We start from the raw sequence: 22,600 nt of genomic DNA, 5'->3' as shown, positions 1-22,600 counted from the left end.
CATGCCCCTGTCCCTAACTACGCCCATTATAAACTCCACTTAAAACGAATGCCAAAGAGCGATACGCCTGCACCCCAATGATGTGTATGTTGCCCAGCCTCAGTCCAAGCCCGATATCCTCTCTTTCCCCTTCCTCGTCAGACGCGAGAAAGCACTTGCACTAGCCATGGCCCGTCGAATATGGTATTGCCGACTTCCAGAATTGTCCCTGATGGTGTTCTAACAGCGGCGACTCCCTTACATGACAATACAGTTCTTGCCCTCCTTGGGCTGACCAGCTTCCTGGCCCTTCTCAATCTCGGCAACCATACCCTCAAATGCCTTGCCAACATTCTCGTTGAATCTGGCGCTTGCTTCTGTCCAGCCACAGTTGAGCTCCTCGGCCAGCTTGCGACCATCTTCAGCCTTGACTTGACGTTGTTCGGGTCGAAGATCTGACTTGTTGCCGACAATGATGAGCGGAATTGTTTCGGCACCCTAGAATATCATGTTAAAGAGGCTTCATTAGACCGACGTTTCAGGAGGGGCATACCATATGATTCAGAATCTTGTCGCGGATGATTCTCACCATCTCGAAGCTCTGCTTGCTGCCAACGCTGTAGACAATCATGTATCCATGGATGCCAATGAAGTGCTTGCTATTCAGAATGGTGTATTCATCCTTTGATGCTTGACTGTCAGCATGACTCTTGTGATGTCTCTCCATGCTTGTCGAGGCGTACCTGTCCAGCAGTGTCGATAATCTCCACAGCAAAGTCTTGGTTCTTGTGCTTGATGACTTTGGAGAAGGTGTTTTCGATGGTGGGGTAGTATGAGTCGACAAAGTGGCCGTCGACAAACTGAACAGTCAGAGAACTCTTGCCTGGGATGGGTCAGCTTGCGAGCTTCAGTCGTGGTACTGCCGCCAACAGCTTACCCACGGATCTGCTGCCGACAATGGCCATCTTTCGCTGCTTCTGTGGTGGAGGCATTGTATCCGAGCTCTTTCTGCTTGCACACGACAAGTGTGGGCGTGTGTATGAAGTATAAGGTGGTTGGTTCAGCGAGAGGCAAGCTGATTAATTCGTGTCACTGTTGCGATAGACTGCAGGTTCGGGGTGTTGTTGATGGTGGTCGCGTGTCTGGAGGAAACACTCTGATGGCGCAGGAGGGTGCGATAGTGGCAAGCGTCTGCTGTAGGCCAGTCGTGGTAGAAGGGACCTCGTTCTCGTTATATGTTAGGTTTCGAACTAGTCGGCGACGATCTGCTCATTTGGATGAACAAAAGAAGTCTGGGGCTATGCAGCCGATTGGTGGCGCTATTGGGGAATCCGTGACACCAGACTAAGTCTAACCGCTTGTTTAAGTGGTCAGAACAAGACTCCATTACTTGACCGAAACTATATACTCGCTCAACATTTGTTTATATACTCTACGAGTCTCGTTTGTTGAAATCGCTGCATTTGTGCTCTCCCTCCCATGCATGTACTTAGGCATGATCTTTGGAAGATTCCATCACTGCTTGTTAGGCGTTCCGAGCCTGGCTGGACATCTTGTTCAACGTGCGTATTCGACGTTTTGATTATCTAACAAGGTACATCCTAATGGGTATCATTGTGGCCTCGCCATGTCTCTCCTTCCGTTGATTACACACCGTCGCGCAGACACGCGACAAGTGCCTGGAGCTTCTGCGTGAATCCTGACGAGATCTCTCCCTTCTCCTCTGCGACCTGACTATCCACTTGTTGGCTCATCGAAGCAATCCCTTCCACAGCATCCACGAGGACAGTGCCATTCTCGCCTGGCAACCAGTCACTTACCCGCGCCCTGGCCTTCAGATCCAAGCAGATATAGCCGAGAAGGACTGTCAGCCAAGCATGCGGGATGTGGGCTTGCATCTCTTCTTCCGATTGACTCTCAGCTGCTTGTTTCTGACCTTTGATGAAAATGTCTACTAGTGCAGCAAGCCCTTCGTCTTTGACAGAAGCGGCGCGTTCGCGTGCAACCTCACTCACTCCGGTCAGGTTGATCATTAAGCCGAGAGCAAGTACTAGAATGTCATGGTCAGAGCCAAGCTCCACCTCGCTTGCGGTCTTACGCGAATTGAAGCCGTCGATAATCAACGAGACAATGAGTTGAATAGTGAGAGGGTCGCAGAACACACTGCTGTTGTCTTTGTTGTCGTTGGTTACAGAGCAGCAAAACCGTAGCGCGAGTTCCTGTGAACGGCTTGTCATACAAAGGAGCTGGGGCAAGGCGCTAGCAACTTGTGCGAGTACGGCAACCGACCAGACGTCTGACGATGCGCTCTCCACGTCAAGAGTTGTGGCAGCCTCAAGAGCAGATAGTGCCCGGTTTGTGACAGCTTGGGAAACGTGTTCAAAGCCTGTTGCATGACCGGTGGCTAAGCTGACAAGCTTGGCCGCGGTATGAGGAGAGAGAATGGTGCCACTGTTCTTGTTGCGCCTGTGAGTGACAACTATGCAGTCGATGCTCATGACAGCAATGGAGCAAGGAGACAGGCACTCTGGTGAACAGTCTTCCCAAACGTCAGCAGACCTGACTTTTTCCATGAACTCAAGGTAATCAGACTGTGCGACCTTGGACATGTTACTCTTCCTTTCCCTCGCGATCTGGGTGATGTCCCTGGTCTCGTCTAGAAAAGGAGTGAAGAACTCCATAACACCTCCTTGGAGGAGGGAAGCGGAAGCTTGTGCTATTCGTGTAAGCACGACACACACTAACATATCAGCCAAAGTGTCCATGCCAGCAAACTGAAATTGAGCAACAATGCTGGCATCAAATCCATTCTCGATGAAACGCGAGGCAAAATCATTGTCAGTCAGCGTCCCAGAGAGCTCTATGAGTGCCATACGCCTTTGTGACCGAGTTGATGGTTTCGGATTCTTAATATCGTCAAGGAGTCGTGTGATATCATCCAAGAATCTGCTCTTGTGACCGGCTGCTCTCAGGTCGTGTATGCTTCGAATGCCTTGCGAAGTCTCTTCATCTGACTCGTGGCTGGAAATGAGCTTCGACTTTGATGTGGCTGCCGAAGAGACCTTTGTTCGTCGAGCACTTGCAATAGGTCGTTCAATCGCATCGATAGGCAGGTCTCCAAAGATCATATCTTCCAGACTATCCTGTAAGTACGTGCGTGACCTAGCGTAGGTCACCCTTTTAGCGCCTTGGCTAGTCGATGACAGCTGTGCTTGTAGTCGACTGTGTGACTGGGAGTGTTGCGTAGAGTCCTGAGGTTCAGACTGTGTGACGGTCCTCAGGACTTCTGTATGCTGAGATGTCGGCTCCTCCAGTGGCTCGCTTGCTTCGTCCTCGGAGCTCTCGTCACTACTTTGAGCAGAAACAGCCTTTCCCTTCAGACGATCAACAAGGCGAGCTTTATTTGCGCCCGAATCTTGAATATCACAGGGCTGCGGAGTCAAGTCGATTGGTCGACCTAAAGCACGGTTTGTTGAAAATTGTACCGAGTTGAGAGACGAGTTTTGGACGTCTTCATCAGGAGGATCGGAGAGAAGCAGCTCATGCCATAGCTTCTTTTGCTTCGGGGTCGTAGAAATGCTTGATATCGAGTCCGCGGGACTGGTTGGAGAAGCAACAGCAGGAGACAATGGGCAGGCAGACTTCCTACTCGAGCCTACGGACTGTGTTGTCTGTGCTACATTGCGATCGGATCTGTGGGATGACGGAGCTGAGGTGATAGAATTTACACCAGCGACTTGCCTTCTAGAGCGTCGTGGCTGTGGAGCATCAAAAGCAGTCTGCTCAGCCTCTGTCTTGTCCTGCTGTACCTTGTTGGCCTTTGCGGCGGGACGGACATCCGGAGGCTGGACAGGTTGTGAAACGGTCCTTTTGCGCTTGCGTGGTGAGTCCGAATCTGAATGGCCATTGCCGATGCTGCCAGCGCTAGGAGCAACTGGACTGGTCTTGACCAAGGGTTTGTGAAGTTTCTTCGGTTTGGAGGGTACGGGCGTGGACTCATCGTCGGACATGGGTACGTCGAATTCATCGTCTGCTTCCTTTGTCTTTCTGATTGCGCTAGCAGTGGGGCGCTTTAGCTTGGATTGTGAGGCAGGAATCCTAGAGTCATCGTAGAAGGACTTTGTACCAGTGGTCGAAAAGGTCGAGTTGCGCACAGGCTTCCCATAGGTAACGACAGGCGGCTTGCGACGAGGGCCGTTGGCGTAGGTGCCCGGAATGGTTGTCATGACGAGCAACGTCTAGCAAGAGACAGAATTGGCTGGGAGAATTGAAAAGTGTTTCATTAGATGGAGAAGAGTTCAAGACGGCGGTCGAGTTGACATTGAAGGGAGACGGCGTTTCTGAAACCAAGGTATGGTCGACGAGTCGGAAGTGAAGTCAGTCGGCGGCAGTGAAGGCGCTTGTAAGGTGCTCAGATATAATGCTTCATAGCGTAATCGGAGGCAGTAGGTAGTGCGACATGAGCTATGTGGACGAGATGAGCATGCGATCCAGCAGTGGATGTTGGTAGAAGATGGCGCAAACGGAAACGAACAATGTTGAAGCTCGCCACCAAGTGCTTAGCAACTTGGACCCTGTCGCATTGTTTGGACGACGGTAGTTTGGACGACGGTAGGCTTCAGCCACAGCCGTGTCGAAAACGATTCGAGTTTGGCCGTCACCGAGTACGAGTAGCCGAATTATATCTTGACAAGCTATTCAGGGCTCACTGCGGGGCACACGACACCCGTAGCTGATAAGGAAAGTTATTCCTATTCACTTGTCAGCTGCTCTTCTGTCCTTCTCCATCCACACCAGCGCTCTTCTGCCTTTCTCCTCTTTGCTCATCATCCTTTACTGCTCCTTTGCTTCATCATGTCTGATAACTCTGCTCCCTCCCAATGCCTGGGTCCGACCTACCGCGCCGAGGGTGAAAAGCCCACGGCCACCGTCTCCAAGAAAGTCGGCCACGCCAATGTTCACGTCCTACCGCAGACGCCTCAGCTCATCGCTCTGCTGACGTAGGTGTGTCCCTTGGTGAAAACAATCCGAGTCACTCCCCGCCAACTCTTCGAGCAGTATGATCCGCGACCACCGCACCAACCGCGCCGACTTCATCTTCTACTCGAACCGTATTATCCGTCTGCTTGTCGAAGAAGGCTTGAACCACCTGCCTGTCATCCAGCAAGAGATCACCACCCCCGTCGGTCGTCATTACAATGGTGTCAAGTTCGAGGGAAAGATCTGCGGTGTCAGCATCATGCGCGCCGGCGAGTCCATGGAACAGGGCCTCCGTGACTGCTGCAGGAGCGTTCGCATCGGCAAGATTCTGATCCAGAGAGACGAGGAGACGAGCCAGCCTCGTCTCTTTTACGAGAAGCTGCCTGAGGATATCAAAGATAGATGGGTTCTCTTGCTGGACCCTATGCTCGCTACCGGTACGCACATCCTGCCATTCCATGTCCTCGTTTGTCCTCTCACTGACTTGCATACAGGCGGTTCTGCTTTGATGGCTGTCGAGGTCTTGAGACAAAAGGGCGTACCAGAGGATCGTATCCTTTTCCTCAACCTCATCGCCAGCCCCGAGGGTGCCGACAACTTCGCAGAGAAGTTCCCCAAAGTGAGAATTGTTACCGCTTTCATTGATGAAGGCTTGGATGAGAAGAAGTAGGTCAATGTCTGTTCCTCTTTCTGCGAAGCTTGCTAATCGCTGTGACTAGCTACATCGTTCCCGGTCTTGGAGACTTCGGAGATCGATTCTACACTCTTTAGAGTGCTTCGTGACCCGGTGCGCCCTTTGTAGAACAGGCCACAAAGCGTCGGCGCTTATTGCCTCTGGCTCAAATCCATATGATGAACCCCAATGCCATAATCTGTGTCAATCCGTGTGTTGCGCCAAGCGCCTTGGTGTATCATGCCGTAAACTCCTCTCCAAATCGTCGGATCCGGAGGCCCCCGAGCTCGAATTTACTCGTCTGGTGTGCCCGCGCGCTGCTCAAAACCCGAGCCTTTTGTTTCACTCGACTTCTTACTCGTCGGCATAGTCTGCCTCTGCATCAAGCTCGTCGTCGTCGATGAAGCCGTCGTCGGCTGCAGTGTTGGCGGCAGCGCCTGAAGCAGCCTGCGAACGTGATTGCGACGCGGTGCCGTTGTATGCATCTCTTCTCGGTTGTGATGTGCTCTGAGCAGCTTGCTTGGCTACGGAATCGCAAGCATCCACCCAATCTGAGTAGACATCGATGGGTGCGCTGAGATCTGTAGGATAGGTGTTATTCAAGTCCCTAGATGTAGCAAATCTTCTCTATCTTTTTTTGCGAACGTACAGTTGGTCACGGTCTGGAACGTTTGTCCACAGACCTTGCACGTAAGTTCGCCGGTGCTTGCTTTCTTGTCAATCTTGACCGAGACGGAGTTCTCGTGGTTGCAGAACAGGCATTGGAAGGTGGTTGATAGGGTCTCGCGCTGATGCGGCGTTAGTCGTGTGCGCGCCCGACTGAACGTGGTTTCCGCACCTTCTTCTTGCCTTCTGGCTTGCTGGCCGACTTGCGTTTACCCTGTCGTGTGTGAGTGTACGCGGTTCGACTGATATGCAGAACAAATGATTACCATGGTAGCTGTGTATGATGTGCGTGAACAAGTCGCAAGTCCAGACGAAGTTTCGCAAGGCTCAAATGAATGAGAGGCTGACGTCGCCTACGCGTAGCGCTTCGACTGTCGCAATCGGCGTTTACACACGCTAGCTCCGACCTCGTCTTCAGATTGATCTGTGCGGGGCAGTACCAGCCACCCCGCTCGAGCGTCACAGCATCTGGAAACAACACAGACTCTTGAGGAATGTTCACTCGCACGAGGCAGCGGGGTTACACACAGATCTCAAGACTTCGTTCTGCAGAGCATTCTCGCTAACTCGATCATCGACTCTTCATACAGAAACCATCGTCAGGCATCGACGAGGTACCTACCTATGTTGGATGATTTCCACAGCCGCGGGGTTGATAAGACCTGCCATCGGAGCTGAGCGGTCGGGTGCTCAAGGCCCCTCCGGCCGTTGGTCCAGCTTCCTTCCATAGCATGAACACGTGTGTTATCTGTTCGGTCTGTTCAATTTGTAACATTAACTATCCTCAATGGCCGTATCTAGTGGCTCTTGCCCGAGGGCGTAATTGCCTATGGACGAAGGAAGGCAGGTACCCGATATCCGTGCCTAGATAGGTAACCTTACCTTATCGTAATCACATGCTCCTCGATAGCGGGGAATGACCACTGCCAACAATGCTCCGAGACAGCTGTTGATGTCCATGACCCCTTTGTACCAAGAGGTCTTCACTTTCACTTCTTAATCTCCATCCTTCCGACTCCTACCATCGGCACCCATCACCGACCAATAACCTCTCTCACACCATGGAAAATACGAACGGTACAAACGGAGATGCTACCCTCTTGCATGAGATCCTAGCCAGTCTCAAGACCATTCAGCAAGAGAATACTCATCTTGCTGCTGCTGTCGATGCTATCAACGGCCGGGTCAATATTCTTGCCGGAGTCAAGCAGGTGAAAGACATGACTGTTGACCCCACCGCCGTCGAACGAAACAAGCAGCACCACGCAGATCCTGTTGTTCCCACTCTTACTGGGAGCACACCCTCAAGTCCTGATCTGTCTGGTGTGCCAGAGTCTGGACGTAGATCGAGTGTGACCTCTAAGATCATTCTTACCTCCTACCCAGGTCAGGCTGGCGTTGATCCTCTGCCTATGAGTTGGGGCCACAAAGATCCATCCATTCGAGGTCCTGTGGTCGTTTCTAGAAATCCAACCTCAATTCGAAGACGAAATGCTATTGGTGCTCATGGCGGTTCCTACGCTATATGTACGTATACAACACCGATTTCCTTCTTATTTCAATCCTATGCTGCTCCTAGTCTATCACTCTTCGAACGTCAGCGATCGCACTCTCTGTGTGAGATTGCGTGTTCGAGGAGTTATGCTTGTCCAATCTATGTATGAGTAGAGAGTCAGCTTCCTCGACGGTTGATGTTAGGATGGGAATTAGGATCTGCAGATATTCATCGCACGTCGTAGAGTTGATGCTAATCGTTCTTTCATGTGCAGACAATGCTCTCGCTGTAGCTAGCAAGAACCTCAATACCGACCATCGCCCGGATTTCACCAACACTGAGCCAGCAGCCAACATTGGACCTTTCCCTCAGTGGTCCGATCCCAAGAAGATTGTTGCAATGGATCCACTAGGTACGAGTTTCCAGATTTGATACTGATTGCGTTTGTTTAAATGTGGACGACACTTTGCAATCTGATGGATTGCTCTTCGTGTCTGTTTCTTTTACTCAGTGATAACACACCAATTCTACGTGCAAGACATGCTAATGGTACGATTTGTCGGCAGGCCACCTTTCTCCTTGGTTGTTCAAGGATATCATCCAGAAAGAAGACGTAGATATCCGACCCACTATTGCCATCACCAAAGCACATATGAAGGTTCCCGAACTTGAAGACAGTGTCAAGGCAGGTAGATTGGTACCAGATGGTAAGATATGCCTCAACGCATCTGGTGAACTCGCAGTGACGAAATTCGCTGTGGAGCCGGTCTGGTACTTGCCTGGGGTTGCAGAAAGATTTGGTATTGATGAAGGTACTCTCAGACGTTCTCTGTTCGAGCAAACTGGGGGTTCTTACCCAGAGCTTATCACGCGAGGAGACATCAAGACTTTCTTGCCACCAATCGGAGGCTTGACTGTTTATTGTTTCGGAGACCCTGCAAAGATGTCTGATCCAAACGTTAAACTTGCTCTACGTATTCACGACGAGTGTAAGTTTCGGCCTGAATATGTCTTCTAGCAAGCCTTTTCTGACGGTTGAGTAGGTAATGGCTCGGATGTGTTCGGCTCGGATATCTGCACATGCAGGCCTTACCTGACGTTTGGAATCGAGGAGGCAGTCAAAGAGGCCCAGAAAGGCGGTTCAGGAGTTGTGATATACTTCCGTAAAGAAGGCAGAGCTCTCGGAGAGGTGAGTTGCTCATGGGCGATGTTTTATGAGAGAATACTGCTGACAGATATAGGTCACAAAATACCTTGTTTACAATGCAAGAAAGCGTGGCGCCGACCGTGCAAGCGAATACTTCAAGCGCACAGAAAACATCGCTGGAGTCAAGGACATGCGTTTCGTAAGTGACTGGGGAACATTCTGTGTAGGAAAGATGCTAACCACATTCTCAACTTATCAGCAAGCTTTGATGCCGGATATCCTACATTGGCTTGGTATCACCAAAATTGATCGAATGTATGTGTCCATCCCTTTCTTGCCCAATCCAGAACAAGCAAGTTGCTGACGATGTTTTGCTTCAGGTTGAGCATGTCAAAGTAAGTCCATGACCAACCCCTGACGTTTCGCAGTGTCTACTGATTGTATTGAATATGTGGCTAACTGACTGTGCAGCATGAAAGTAAGCCTTCTGCTCCTCTGAGTCATCCACTTGTTCACAGAGGATACTCTCGACCAGTCATATTCAGTACTGACGATTTGTGTAGCACGACGCCATCGTCGAACAGGGCATCCCAATTCACGAGCGAGTCGAACTGCCTGATGAGATGATTCCTGCCGACAGCAGAGTAGAAATTGATGCCAAGATAGCCGCAGGGTATTTCACCAATGGCAACGTGATGACGATGGACGAGCTGTCGAACGTTCAGGGTCGCGCTTGGGAGGACGTCGATGTGAGTGTTTACAATTTTGGTTACATCGTCTCGGCTGACCATCTCTCTAGCACTGATCAATCATGGTTACTTGGGTCCCTTACTGCTGAGCTTGTCGTGAGCCCCGGTCTAGAATCGACATAGAAACATGCATGCATGACGGAGTATATTATCTTTGGCTGACAGATTACACTTGCATGAGAAGCTCCCAGCTGTCGACTTCCTGCTGGAAAAGGAATATAGGCCTGCTTAGAAAATACAACCTGATCCGCTCAATTTCCATAAAGCTTTGCTGCTTTCGTTCTTTCCTTGCACATTAGTTCACATGGACATGAGTTCTTGAAGCACGACGATTGTATGCATCAAAGTGTTGTCGTTCCTCTTCGCGGGCGATCTTGCTGGCTTCAAGAGTATTGTGCATCCTCACATTGGGAAAGGCGATCTTCTTCAACTCGAGATCGCTGCGTGAATTACCGACTTGGGCAGGCGATTTGCCGTAGGAACGGCCCGCCAGCAGGCTGGCGAACCTGTGCAGGAAAAGCAAGATAATTACGATCGAAGTCTACCCAACGACACAGCAGGGCATGCGCTGGCGCTGGCGCGCTTCCTCCAAGTCTCCGACAGTGCCCGAGTCTCGGTATCTACGCTGCTTCGACTCGTGGGACCACCGGGGTATTTACCCATGCGACTGTGCAACAAGATACTGTTCTGCATGATTTAGGTGAGTGTCATCAGGCGGCTACACCGAGGTGTCATCTGCCTTATTGCGAGCCATCCAAACCTGAACACGTTGGTGAGCCTGTGGGGTCGATAAAACAAAGCACACAACAACAACAGCAACGAGCTCAACCATGTTCACCCAGGAGTCATAGAGTCGCGCGAACACTTGCTAGTAAGCGGATCCGAAATGCCCCATACGCAGAGACAACGGTCAAAGCCACACCGCTGGGCGGAACATCGCCCGTCCCTGCAAGTCTGCCAGGTTCCTGGGTCAAGATTGGGCACCGTTACTATGCTGTGGGCTGCTTAGACCCATTTCTGATGGTGGCCTGTCGGTGCATGTCACGTAAACGTAGTAGGATCAGGTCCCATATCAATGTACAGTGGCCGCGCGGGTACTTAACGGTCTGGCCGATGGGCAAGAGGGCATATTCCGCGAATGAGCTTCGTGGATTAAAGTCAAAGTCATCATCCACGTAGGCTGACTAGCAGGCGACTATCGACTTGGAAAAGGTTCGCACAATCAGTGCTGAAGAGGCCCCTGTGTAGAGCTAGGCCCCGCAGGTACGCGAGGCGTCACCATGATTCTCTACCGGAGGCGTAGGTATACAAAGCAGCGCCACCACCCCTCACTTGCCAGACCAAACCTTGAAATTCTTGTATCTTTCCTCACGCGACCGCGGACGAAGGCTTTTTACTTGATATAACTCCGGGTCCTCTTGAACAAACAACAAGCCCTCCAGGAACAGTTCACCATTTGTACTCGTACTCAAACTCAACCAAACCTATCGTCGACATCTTTCACAACCTCCATAATGCCCAGGGAATCTCAACGCTCATCGTCGTCATCGTCAGCATCTAGCATATTCATGCGTGGACCGTTCACAAGATCAACCACCAGCCCGCCCTCTCTGAACCGGCAAAACTCGCATACTGCTCGTCAAGAGTGCAGTGTGTCACCACCAGGAGGAGCGACATCTCTGTTGTTCAAGGTTGCTTCTGCTTCTCTCAAGACGTCACCGAGGAGTAGCCCGCCAGCATCTCCAAGGCAATGTCCTGTGGACGTGCAAGAAGTGCAGTGGGATGTGCTGAGCCGTCGGTTATCCGAAAATCGTCATGGTGAGCCACTTAAATAACTGTGGTGTTGTACACTATTAACGTGAAACAGAAGGTTATGTCAGCTTCCCGGATTTTGATCGCTTGTGTGAGCCTCAAGATCCTAAATCTGGACATGATGGCCGTCAAGATGGTTGAGATGAATGTTTGTTGCGACGCCTCTAAGAGGTCATTGAAGTAACCAACATGGCCATGAGTCGGACCGGAGCGACATATCAGCGCTTCGCAGACCACCCTCTTGGTGGGCATACCTACGAAGTAATTCTGAGGCAATGTCTCTCCGGCCAAGGCCAGGCCAAAGCCAGACCGAAGCGGCCAAGACCCGTGTACCATGAGGACACAAGTCAAGTGTCAGCTTGTATGGACATTCTGGCCCCGAGCATATAGAGAAGGCCGTGGCTGATGGTCCTGAGTGAATGGACAATGAGCTTGAGCGACCAGTATACCGTCAAGGATATGGAAGAGAGCGAGTGAGCGGTATCGCTTGGCTCGAGAGTGAGAGCAGACGGAGGGATGAAGAGGGCCAGTCTGTAATATCTAGTGCCGATGCTTGTAAACGTGTATGAGTAAGAACGACTGTTATACGCTGAGAAAATACAAGTAGTGGTCTCCTGTCGCTGGTTCGTGTCAAGAATGTAGAAGTCGGGTCCTGAGAAGACGGTCGGGTTCCAAGGCTTGCAGCGTGCGTTGGCAACAGCAAAAAGACTGACTCGGGCTACGGCGGCGCATGAGTCAAAGTGAAGTTCGTGAACCCCTCCAGCATCGCAAAGCAAAGAAAGGTTGATCACACACTCGCAAGACACAACCATGTTGGACATTAACGACTTTATCGCCGAGCGCGGCGGCGACGTCAAGAAGATCAAGGAGAGTCAGCGTAGACGCCATGCTCCCGAAGAGGCCGTCGACGAGGTCATTACCATGTTCGAGGACCACAGAAAGTGTAAGTCATTTCGTGTCGCCGACTGCCCAGCGAATCTTGCTGACGCCGTGTCTCTGCGCAGCCCAGTACGCCGCCAACCAGATCAAGACCGAGATCAACACACTTCAGAAAGAGATTGGCCAGATCAAGAAGGCCAAGGGCAATGCCGATGATCTGCTCAAGAAGAAGGACGAGCTACAGGCCCGTCACAAGCAGCAGGAGGAAAGCACCAAGGAAATGCACGTCGCTTTGCTGAAGAAGGCAAAGTCAATTGGCAACTACGTTCACGATTCCGTTCCTGTCAGCGACAACGAGGACAACAACCAGCTGATCCGCGACTGGACCCCTGAGGGTGTTGAGGTCGCAAAGAAGGACTGCCTTTCCCACCACGAAGTTCTCACCCGTCTGGACGGCTATGACCCCGAGCGCGGTGTCAAGGTCGCCGGCCACAGAGGCTACTGCTTGACTGGCTACGGTCTCTTCCTCAACCTCGCTCTCATCAACTACGGCCTCGAGTTCCTCTTCAACAAGGGCTACAAGCCCAACATGCCCCCCTTCTTCATGAACCGCGATGCCATGGCAAAGACTGCCCAGCTCGAGCAGTTTGACGAGGAGTTGTACAAGGTCACCGAGGACGGTTCCAAGGAGACCGACAAGTACCTGATTGCAACCTCTGAGCAGCCTCTGTCCGCTCTCCACGAGGCTGAGTGGCTGCAGGACAAGGACCTGCCCATCAAGTACGCTGGTTACAGCACTTGCTTCAGAAAGGAGGCCGGCTCGCACGGCAAGGATGCCTGGGGCATCTTCCGTGTCCACCAGTTCGAGAAGGTAATCAATCAAGTCGCAATCCTGCTTCTTCTTCTTCCTCATACTTACTCTACCTCTAGATCGAGCAGTTCATCTTCTGCAAGCCTGAAGAATCATGGGAGCACTTCGACCGCATGATCGACACCTCTGAAGAGTTTTACAAGTCGCTCGGCCTCCCCTACCGCGTCGTTGCCATCGTTTCCGGCGCCCTCAACAACGCCGCCTCCAAGAAGTATGATCTCGAGGCCTGGTTCCCCTTCCAGGGCGAGTACAAGGAGCTCGTCTCATGCTCCAACTGCCTCGACTACCAGACCCGCGAGCTTGAAATCCGTTACGGCCAGAAGAAGCAGACCGACTCGAGCTACCAGAAGGCCTATGTCCACGCCCTCAACTCTACTCTCTGCGCCACCGAAAGAGCCCTGTGCTGCGTCCTTGAGAACTACCAGACTGAGGACGGTATTAATGTCCCCAAGGTCTTGCAAAAGTATATTCCTGGCCAGCCCGAATTCCTACCTTTCACCAAGGAGCTCCCCAAGGACTCTACCAGCTTGAAGGCCAAGGGCGAGGCAAAGACCAAGGGAGGTGCTGCTCCTAAGCTCCCTGCTACCGGAGAACTCGCCGATCGCACCAAGAAATAAAGAAGATACCCTACGAAGCCCACTACAGCCTGGTTTTGAACAGAACACACGAGCGATTCATGTCCTCTCCCACGAAAGAAACGACTGTCTTACATGGCATGGTTGCGGATTATAGTTGCCAACCCGTCCAGGGAAAAGCGCCGGCCCCTCGCGCCATCATCGTAGACAGACTTAGGACCTCAGAACAGAAAGAAGAACTAAGCAGAACTGATTTGCTCTTCCCGGAGTCTTGAGTCCCATAAACATCTCCCTGAATGTTTGCCGAACTTTCAATCTGAAAGGCAGCTTCTCACGAGAGCTCTGGCGTGACTGTATGAATTCGTCCTTGCTTCTCGTCCCGGCAGATGTTTTAGAGCCTTTCAGTTAAGGCTTCTCCCGACGCTATCCCGAAAAGATCTGCGACTAATCTCAATTTAGACCCATGTTCGAGTGCACCTTCCACAACCATCAAAACGCTTGAACTTGTCAAGTTCCAATGCAATTTGATAATCTTGGGTGTACAGCGTCATCAGAAATGAACGAGGACATACGCCTCATGATATTCCGTTCAATGTGTACGATTGTCCTGCGCCGGGATTTCGAAAGTTCAAAACTCGTGCGACTTAAAGTGGATCCCGATCAAGCATCTGACAACTTCCATCGGGATAGAAGGAAGCACTTCGGCGCTGCTTGTTTGTGACAACACCGGCTTCTGCACGCTATAATCCCGGCTGTTGATGATAGCTGCAAGGCGATCGACGGAATATAAGACTCCATCGACTCCAATCATGTAGGTACGAGATTTTCGCTGTCATGTGTGTCTAGGTCCCTAGCCCTTCAACATTCTTAGCGAGTTTTGCAACATCCGACTTCTACCACAACATGACGAGCTCTCGACAATCAAGCACCTCTTCTGTCAAATCGGACGCCAAATCCGATATCGAGTCTCAAGGACGACACTCAGAACAAGAACACTTCGGTCATTCGCCAGGTCAGACCACAGGGTCACTGGATCAGAAAGCACAATCAAACTCCAAGGAACAGCCTTCTGAAAGTCATCCTGCATCTACTATACCAAATGGCGGATTCACGGCATGGCTACAAGTCTTGTCTGGGTTCATGTGCTTCATGAGCTGTTGGGGTCTGGTCAACGGATTCGGTGTATTCCAAGACTTTTACAGCAGCACGCTCATACCTGATGTGAGCGACTCGAATATCTCGTGGATTGGATCAATACAGGCCTTCCTGCTCTGTAGTGCGACTGTCTTTGCTGGACCCATCTACGATCGCGGACATCCTCGACTACTTATTGTGTTTGGCTCTGTTCTTGTCGTTTTTGGAATGATGATGACAAGTCTCTGCTCAAAGTATTGGCAGCTTATGTTAGCGCAAGGAATTTGCGTTGGCTTCGGAGCTGGATGTCTTTTTCTTCCTTCGATCGCCATCATCCCTTCGTACTTTACAACCAAGAAGTCTTTCGCTATGGGCATCGCTGCGTCGGGATCGAGCTTTGGCGGTGTCGTCTATCCCATCATATTCCGTCGTATCGAGCCTCAAATCGGGTTTGGATGGGCTACTCGCATTATTGGCTTCATCTCGTTGGTCACTCTGCTCATTCCCTGTTTTTGCATCAAGGCTCGTGCTTTTCCAAAGACACGTAGAAAGCTGCTGGACTGTGCTGCTTTCAAAGAACCTGCCTACGCTCTGTTCAGTCTTGCCAGCTTTGTCGGCTTCGTTGGACTCTACGTTCCTTTCTTCTACATTTCCACATATGCCAGAAATGTATCCGGCCTGAAAGACACACTTTCATTCTACATGCTTCCCATCATGAGCGCTGGGTCGATCGCTGGTCGAATCATCCCCGGTCTCATTGCGGACAGAGTCGGTGCTCTGAATGTACTCGGTTGCTGTACTTCATGTGCCAGTATACTCGGTTTCTGCTGGATAGCCATTGAGCATACCGCTGGCGGTCTGATCGTTTGGGCTCTACTGTACGGCGCCCTTTCTGGTGCCTTTGTCAGTCTGCAACCCACTACTGTGGCGTCAATCACCAAAGACCTCAGTACAGTCGGCGGAAGGATGGGTATGAACACATTCTGTGCTTCCTTTGGCATTCTCATTGGTACACCAATCGCAGGTTTGTTGGTTGGCAGTGGTGATTGGATGGGTATGCAAGTGTTTTCAGGCGCCACTCTCCTGGGTGCTGCGATGTTGGTCATGGCTACCAGAGTCTCCGTCACTGGCTCCAAGATATCTGTCAGGGCATAAGTCATATGTCATGATACATTTTCGTCCCGTAGTGGATTCGCCTCTAGTCTTGGTTACTTTGAACTATCGATACGTATACATCGAGCTTACTGCTGTTCTTTCTATGCTACACATTCATGGGTGTTTTCGCAAGATGGTCATGTTTTTAACTTGGTTTGAGGATGCCGGGAGGACGACCCTGTCTTTCAGACGTGTTTCTTCCAATCACCATAAGACTTGGAAGAAGACAAATCTTCTGTCACAGAGGGCATATTTGGGGTTTTATGCTCTCCTGAGATGCGATTCTCTGGTACCACAAGCCTGAGTTGAACGTGGACGGAGTTGTCGTGTCTCTGACAGTCACGAACGGCTCGAGCGTAAGCACAAAATCAATCGAGCTAGGAAGAGAAAATAGTAGGAATAGCTCTAGTTCGGACCACTAGGCTTAATCGAGACGTATAGGTTGCTTTGCGCATATATGTACTCTATAAAACAAAACCATGGTCATCCATCTAGCAGTGAAGAATAGACAAGAAACCCTCCATTCTTTCCTCAGATGCGCATGCTCTCAGCAATAAGCTTGTACTCCTTCCTCTTCTTCTGGTGGCTCGGTCGTAGCTTGGCGTTGGCCTTACCGATCCACTTGGCAAGAGGAGGGAACACCACTCTTTCGGCCAAGTACGAGCAAGCGAAGCCTCCAGTTGCAAGTACCAAGATGAAGATGCGGAAGCTTGATGACATATCCGTGAGTTCCATAAGGCTGACAAGCCATGGGGCAGGATCGAACAGCATGTAGGCGGATACGCCAACGGCAGTCACCATGGTGATAACGAAGGGCACTATGACCATGTTAGTAGATGCATTTGTGTTTGCGAATGAATAAGTACTTACAATTCTGTGTCATGGACTGCCTGAAAGGAGGACCAACACTGAGAACGATGGCCGAAAGTATGTACTGGAAGCAAGAGATCAAGAAGAGAGTTGTGTTCTGCGAATTCTCTGAGTTCGAGTGCTCCCTGTCCAGTACCGGTGGCTGATACCAGGGTTGACGTTGTACAATCTCCCAGCCAACGAGTTGAGTCAAGACACAGATAACAATCTGGCCAAGGAGAGGTGTGAGAACTTTGCGAGAGACCAAGCTAGCAGTTGGGCGCTTCTTGGAGAGGACAGGGTATGGACCTGTCCAGCCCATGAAGATAGCGATGGGAAGAATGAGGGCCAAGTCGATGAACAAGAATTGGAAGTCTCCAAGGTTAGAAGCAGAGGCATAAAGGAAGCTCACAGAAGTGAATTGAATGGCCGAGTACAGGGACATGTACTTGAAACAGCTGAAACTTGTGACAAGCGCACCTCTGCCTTCGCGAATCACCTCAGGTACACATGAGATGTCGAAGATACGGCTGGTGAATGGTGCAGCGACTGAAGCTTCAGCCTCAGAGAGGGAGATACCCACATCTGCAGCTTTGAGAGCACCACAATCGTTGGCACCGTCGCCACAGAAACCGCAGCAGTAGTCGATGCTCTGTAGCTTCTCCACAAGTTCATGCTTCTCGTCGGGCGACATTCGTGCAAAGACTTGGCCGCAGACTAGCATCTCACGAAGAACCTTTGGCGAGGCAAAGTCAACGAGCCAGCGGAAAACATCACCACTGACAGCGATAGAATAGTTGCGCAGATTTGAGACGTCGTATGGCAAAGAAGAGTCATGTTCGGCGGGCGGAGGCAAAGGCTTCAGAGTGTTGTCGTCCAGTTGGTAAGCCGGGTTGTCCACGCTCTCCCAGCTCAGACGAGATAGAGCAGTGCGTGAATCGCCCTCGACAAAGTGAGGAACGAAACAGTGAGCAGATCTATCGATCAGGTTGCATTCTCTGGCGACACTGATAGCAGTCAGGATGTTGTCTCCGGTGCACATGACGGTGCGAATGTTTGCATCGCGAAGCTCTTCGATGATACCCGTTGTAGTAGGCTTGAGCTTGTTCTCGAAAATGATGAATCCGACGAACTCAAGGTTGGACTCGGCCTCTTCACGCTTCATCTTTTGCACCTTCAACCAGTTGAGCTTGAAGATGTGTTTAGTTGCACAAGCAATGACACGGAAACCACGGTGCGTGTAGTAGCTAAGTAGCTCTTCGTAGTCTGGCGGGAAGCTGTCAGGGCGACAGATGTCTTTCATACACTCAGGTGCGCCCTTAACGTAAACATTGCCGCTGGGGTCGCCGAATTGACGGACGATAACACTGGCGCGTCTCAATTGCGAGACAAACTCGAAGGACTTTAGCACTCCCAGTTCGATTGCTCGCTTATTGTTGGGTGAGTTTTCGTCTTCATCCAGATCAAGTTCCATACCAGGTGGAGGGCGGGCTACAGATGGCGACAACGAGTTTTGCTCATCCTCGTCAGTTGCGCCAGGTCGTTCGGATCCTTCTTCGTATTGCCAGCCAGTAAACTGGAACATCTTGAGGTCCAGAGGGTCGCCGACAAACTCGTCATCGACAATGCGCAAAGAGTGACAGGTGGCCATTGTGTACAAGATTGCCTTGTTTGCGTTGTAGTCGACGGTAGGGTCACGCTCGTAGGTTGCGCCAGGTAGAAGAGCAGTAGAGTCAGTAAGAATATCGCTGAATCTGTTCGCAGGTCGGTGTACCACACGAGTACCCAGAACGTCAAGACCATCCTCAGTCAGAGTACCAGTCTTGTCGAAGCAGACCACGTCAAGTTTACCACCAACGTTGACCCTCTGAGGACTGATGCAGAAGATGAACTTCTTCTTTAGCCTGGATAGAGCGAAGTTGGTGCCGATAGTCAGAGTGGCAGGTAGTGCGGGAGGGACAACGATAGTGATCAAATCCAATGCGCGAACGACAATGAGATGCCATTCAAGTCCAAGACGAACAAAGTTGATGAACGAAGCTACAAAGCCAACCATGGCGATACCTGCCATGACTGCGATGTAACGGAACGAGTCTCGGTAGAATTTGAATCCAGAAGGCTTGGGGAAAAGCATGGAGCGGACCAATGCTCCTTTGGTTGTGTTGAATCCAGTGCGAACGACTAGAGCCAGAGCGGCGGCTTCATCGCTTTTATCTTCCTGGGGCCTGCGAGCGCGGATGATCTTGGTACCGCTGAACAAGAAGTTTCTTGCGACCTCGGGATGGATAGATGACGCACTAAGATCGAGGAGCTCCAGCGATTCGTTGGTTGTTGGGACTTTGGAGACCGGAACAGATTCTCCTGTGAGCATACTCTCGTTGACTATGCAATCTCCAGAAAGCAGAAGACTGTCACAAGGGAATTGAGTGAGGTTAGGATCCGTAATTTCGTAGACGTCTCCCGGCACCAGGTCGCTTGACTGGACGTAGCGCCAGAATCCGCTTCTAAGCACACGAATGTCACACTCGAAGCGTGAGATCTCGCGAAGACGCGCCATAGTTGCCCTGGTCTCGATCAAAGTCGAAGCGATACTTACAATCGAAATGATAAAGATACAAGCGGCATAGTAGTAATACTCATCAACAGACCAAAGAACCAGACTGGCAATTTGAAAGATGTAGAACGGATGCAGAGCTTCGTCAACAAGGAGCTGACCGATTGACTTCTGTTCGATGTCGATCATGTTCTTGCCGAAGATACGCTCGCGGTTCTCTTGCTCCTCGCCATCAATACCAGCGCGGATGGTAACTACGTCCGTCCAGGCAGGATCTTGCCAGGTGTTTCCGAGGATGAACTTGTCCTTGAACGGGTGGAAGCAGAAACGAATGTAGCGGTAGTCCATGATGCGAAGTTCATCGAGGATGGGATCGTTATATTCGTCGAATTCGCGCATCTTACCCTTGCCAGGCATGCCAAAGACTGAAGAGAGAGGCAGCTCGAAACTCTGCTTGCTTAGCTGCTGAACAACCATTTCGTTCCACTGATTCTCGATGACCAGCCAGTCGCACTTATGCAAAGGGGCTGAGGAGCCAGTCAATCGTACGCGCCATCGTGGCAACCAGCGGAACAGCAAGAAGCCAAGACCAAGGGTGCAGATGGATATGCAGAGGTAGATGGCGTATCCGAGAACAGAAGTCTTGAAACCAGCAACGACGATAGTCATGTCCTCGTTCTGAATGTATATCTTCTGGGTCGTCCTTCCGCCTGAGCCATAACCACTTCTAACGCTTCTGTCTGTATCCGAAGAACGACGGCGTCTCAAAAGTGGGCTGCGCGCAGATGAGCGAGAGTAGCCGGAGGATTTGCGACTGTGCAGAGAGGGGCGGTGGTTGGATTCTAGGTCCATGTCGGGCTCAGCAAAAGCATGAGCGTCTTCAGCATCGTCAGCACGGCCTTCTTCGATCTCTGCCTCCTCGTCTATGATGGCTTCTTCCTGGAGCCATTCTTCGTCAGAGATGTCGCGGTCCTCGTCCGCATCGTCGTAGTAGGTGAAGCTGGTAGTCGAGTCTGCGCGCGAACGTCGATGGGCGAAGGAGCTGTTGGCAGTGGGCACGCTCTCGGACATGGGGCCTGAGAAGATCTCGTCGTTGGCCATGCCGACATTGCTGAGGAAACTAACCCTGCTTCTATGAGTACGAGGGGCATGGTGTTGGGGCTGAAAAGTGGATATACTAACTCGCTCATGTTGGATTCGCGACGGTAAAAGTTATGACGACGGCTGGGCGTATCGTCGTCGACGGTGACGGACGAGCGCCGGCGGCTTCTCGAGCCATTGCGATCCATGAGGCTTGCTGTTTGTCGGGGAGAAGCAACCGCGACTGTCGCAACTCTTGGGCAAGCAAATGAATGGACAAAGTCGTCACGACGAGCAAAAAGAAAGCATGCCTGCAGCAAAGCGGCAGACACGGGCTAATGACGCCTGTTCGGGAAACGATCTGGGGCTATAGAGCCGAAGCCCTCCACAATTCCACAGTGGGTATGAACGCACGCAATCAGGGCCATAACCACCACGACCCTGTCCGTGTTGGTCTGCCCATTCATGTAGCTCTATTGACTGTTTCTAGAGTCGTTAGTTCTAGTATACTATAAGAATCACAATCTAGGCCGATTCACGCTTGAGTTGCAGTCGAGTTTGGAACGTTAAAATTTTCGAGACGACGGGAACCAGTTTATCTCATCATGGCTATTGCGCCACGCCGGGAGGCTTTTGCGATTCTTTTGTGGACATGAAACTAGTCGGCAGCTTCCCTTCCCAGACTGAGAAAACGCCTTCCTTTTGAACCACTGGCTTTGTCATAGAGACCAGGTTGACTGCAAACCAACACCGCTGCGACACTTGATCATGCTCGTTATCCCATCGATTCCGTCATTGCCGCACTTATATCGAAGAAGGGTAAAGCATGACGCGGACGGTGGCACCGAACGAACGGGGAGGGAGGTTGTTGCGGAACTGAGCGCGGACGACACCAGAGTTGCCTGTGATTTCTTCGTCAGATGTGCTCCTTGTTTCTTTCTGCTGTCCAGGGAATATGTACCGTGAGCGCGGGTGACCTTGCCCCACATGACTCTGATCTTGGAGCCGCGGACTTCCTTGGAGGCGCGGTAGACGAAGGCGACCTTCTTTCCGAGGTAGAAGCTGGCGGCCTTGGAGTCGTCGACACCCTCAATCTTGATCAAGCTGGTGTTGGGGTTGGTGTTGCGCTTGCCTCTCTGGTAGCTGAGGTGACGTCCCCTATGCGAAAGAGATCAATATACGTTCTGTGCGCTATGCGTCGGTTGTTGTGTTGTGGATGGAATGTGGTGTTTTTGTTCATTGTTCGAGATCGATCGGTTCGGATACAGCGAGATGGGCATAGATGAAGGTGTGGCAGCGATTCGGGCTCTTTACTCACTTGACGTAGACTGTAGCGCGTTAGCAGACATTTCTTTCAAGGCGTTCATCTTCAATCTGGCAGGTGGCGTCTTCGCAGGACCAGATTCCAGACTCTAGGGAAACTCACGGCGGTGACCTTGCTCGGATGGCATCTTGTGTCGATTTGAATTGTCCCGGCGAGTGTCGAGTTGTGTAGTCGTGTCGTCTCACGGATGTTCGTCTCTCACACGGAAATTCGAGCAGGTCGGGTCGAATTCGTCGGGTGTGGGCGTCAAAGTGCGCCGAGGACTTAGCCGGCTAGCGTCTTGGCATCCACGTCGTCCTCACTCTCTCCGCTCACCACATACTGACTCTTGCATCTAGTTGTTTCGACATTACATGACGAATACTTTGACTTTTCGAGCTGTCCGTGATAGTCATCATGTCCGCGATAATTGTCAGGACCTCAACAACCGCTAGTGTGTGCTCCACGTTACTCCAGACAACACAATAATCCATCTCCCCACATTCAGGACAGACGTCACTCAGCAATAGAAATCGAACAGAGAAGAGGCCTCGAAGATTATCAATTGTTTCCATTCGCATTAATACGGTGTCTTGCCTCTGAATGGAGAAGTTCTGTATTTCTGAGCAGCTCCGTGGAAATGAAAAGCGCAATCTTCCGAGATCGCGACGATCTTCAGCATGTCCTCGTCGCCAGCTC

The 22,600-nt window shown here is 51.2% G+C and overlaps 10 protein-coding genes across 10 annotated transcripts; 5 read left to right on the top strand and 5 right to left on the bottom strand.

Annotated features, from left to right (window-relative positions):
• Positions 1 to 237: 237 nt before the first annotated feature.
• Positions 238 to 971, bottom strand: M436DRAFT_79486 (uncharacterized protein; the record flags this gene model as incomplete). Its single annotated transcript, XM_013575076.1, has 4 exons — positions 238 to 477; positions 533 to 661; positions 723 to 862; positions 917 to 971. The coding sequence occupies 4 exons, from the start codon at positions 969 to 971 to the stop codon at positions 238 to 240; spliced, it is 564 nt and encodes a 187-aa protein (XP_013430530.1).
• Positions 972 to 1,625: 654 nt separating this feature from the next.
• On the bottom strand, positions 1,626 to 4,205 carry M436DRAFT_40355 (uncharacterized protein; the record flags this gene model as incomplete). The annotated part of the gene is made up of 1 exon (XM_013574711.1): positions 1,626 to 4,205. One exon carries the CDS (start codon positions 4,203 to 4,205, stop codon positions 1,626 to 1,628), a length of 2,580 nt encoding a protein of 859 aa, XP_013430165.1.
• A 628-nt stretch (positions 4,206 to 4,833) lies between these two features.
• Positions 4,834 to 5,730, top strand: M436DRAFT_39347 (uracil phosphoribosyltransferase; the record flags this gene model as incomplete). Its single annotated transcript, XM_013574537.1, has 4 exons — positions 4,834 to 4,979; positions 5,038 to 5,396; positions 5,454 to 5,625; positions 5,679 to 5,730. The coding sequence occupies 4 exons, from the start codon at positions 4,834 to 4,836 to the stop codon at positions 5,728 to 5,730; spliced, it is 729 nt and encodes a 242-aa protein (XP_013429991.1).
• A 433-nt stretch (positions 5,731 to 6,163) lies between these two features.
• M436DRAFT_17137 (Elf1-domain-containing protein) lies at positions 6,164 to 6,515 on the bottom strand (the record flags this gene model as incomplete). Its single annotated transcript, XM_013574487.1, has 3 exons — positions 6,164 to 6,213; positions 6,282 to 6,420; positions 6,471 to 6,515. Coding segments are annotated over 3 exons (234 nt in total), but the record flags the coding sequence as incomplete, so codon positions are not given.
• Positions 6,516 to 7,359: 844 nt separating this feature from the next.
• M436DRAFT_70598 (GTP cyclohydrolase-like protein II) lies at positions 7,360 to 10,389 on the top strand (the record flags this gene model as incomplete). The annotated part of the gene is made up of 10 exons (XM_013574966.1): positions 7,360 to 7,825; positions 8,068 to 8,205; positions 8,360 to 8,782; positions 8,837 to 8,982; positions 9,035 to 9,139; positions 9,200 to 9,255; positions 9,321 to 9,335; position 9,369; positions 9,525 to 9,689; positions 10,369 to 10,389. 10 exons carry the CDS (start codon positions 7,360 to 7,362, stop codon positions 10,387 to 10,389), a joined length of 1,536 nt encoding a protein of 511 aa, XP_013430420.1.
• An 814-nt stretch (positions 10,390 to 11,203) lies between these two features.
• M436DRAFT_61491 (uncharacterized protein) lies at positions 11,204 to 11,642 on the top strand (the record flags this gene model as incomplete). The annotated part of the gene is made up of 2 exons (XM_013574878.1): positions 11,204 to 11,507; positions 11,557 to 11,642. The coding sequence occupies 2 exons, from the start codon at positions 11,204 to 11,206 to the stop codon at positions 11,640 to 11,642; spliced, it is 390 nt and encodes a 129-aa protein (XP_013430332.1).
• Positions 11,643 to 12,311: 669 nt separating this feature from the next.
• M436DRAFT_39848 (serine-tRNA ligase) lies at positions 12,312 to 13,868 on the top strand (the record flags this gene model as incomplete). Its single annotated transcript, XM_013574626.1, has 3 exons — positions 12,312 to 12,444; positions 12,506 to 13,251; positions 13,311 to 13,868. 3 exons carry the CDS (start codon positions 12,312 to 12,314, stop codon positions 13,866 to 13,868), a joined length of 1,437 nt encoding a protein of 478 aa, XP_013430080.1.
• An 861-nt stretch (positions 13,869 to 14,729) lies between these two features.
• On the top strand, positions 14,730 to 16,115 carry M436DRAFT_40216 (MFS general substrate transporter; the record flags this gene model as incomplete). Its single annotated transcript, XM_013574693.1, has 1 exon — positions 14,730 to 16,115. One exon carries the CDS (start codon positions 14,730 to 14,732, stop codon positions 16,113 to 16,115), a length of 1,386 nt encoding a protein of 461 aa, XP_013430147.1.
• A 531-nt stretch (positions 16,116 to 16,646) lies between these two features.
• Positions 16,647 to 20,619, bottom strand: M436DRAFT_39832 (uncharacterized protein; the record flags this gene model as incomplete). The annotated part of the gene is made up of 2 exons (XM_013574622.1): positions 16,647 to 16,933; positions 16,986 to 20,619. The coding sequence occupies 2 exons, from the start codon at positions 20,617 to 20,619 to the stop codon at positions 16,647 to 16,649; spliced, it is 3,921 nt and encodes a 1,306-aa protein (XP_013430076.1).
• A 783-nt stretch (positions 20,620 to 21,402) lies between these two features.
• On the bottom strand, positions 21,403 to 22,049 carry M436DRAFT_79478 (60S ribosomal protein L33-A; the record flags this gene model as incomplete). Its single annotated transcript, XM_013575075.1, has 4 exons — positions 21,403 to 21,500; positions 21,560 to 21,756; positions 21,917 to 21,926; positions 22,025 to 22,049. The coding sequence occupies 4 exons, from the start codon at positions 22,047 to 22,049 to the stop codon at positions 21,403 to 21,405; spliced, it is 330 nt and encodes a 109-aa protein (XP_013430529.1).
• Between the last annotated feature and the right edge of the window lie 551 nt (positions 22,050 to 22,600).

Source organism: Aureobasidium namibiae (genome assembly GCF_000721765.1).
Source record: "Aureobasidium namibiae CBS 147.97 unplaced genomic scaffold scaffold_3, whole genome shotgun sequence".
NCBI lineage: Eukaryota > Fungi > Ascomycota > Dothideomycetes > Dothideales > Saccotheciaceae > Aureobasidium > Aureobasidium namibiae.
This window is presented reverse-complemented; position numbering and strand designations above follow the sequence as displayed.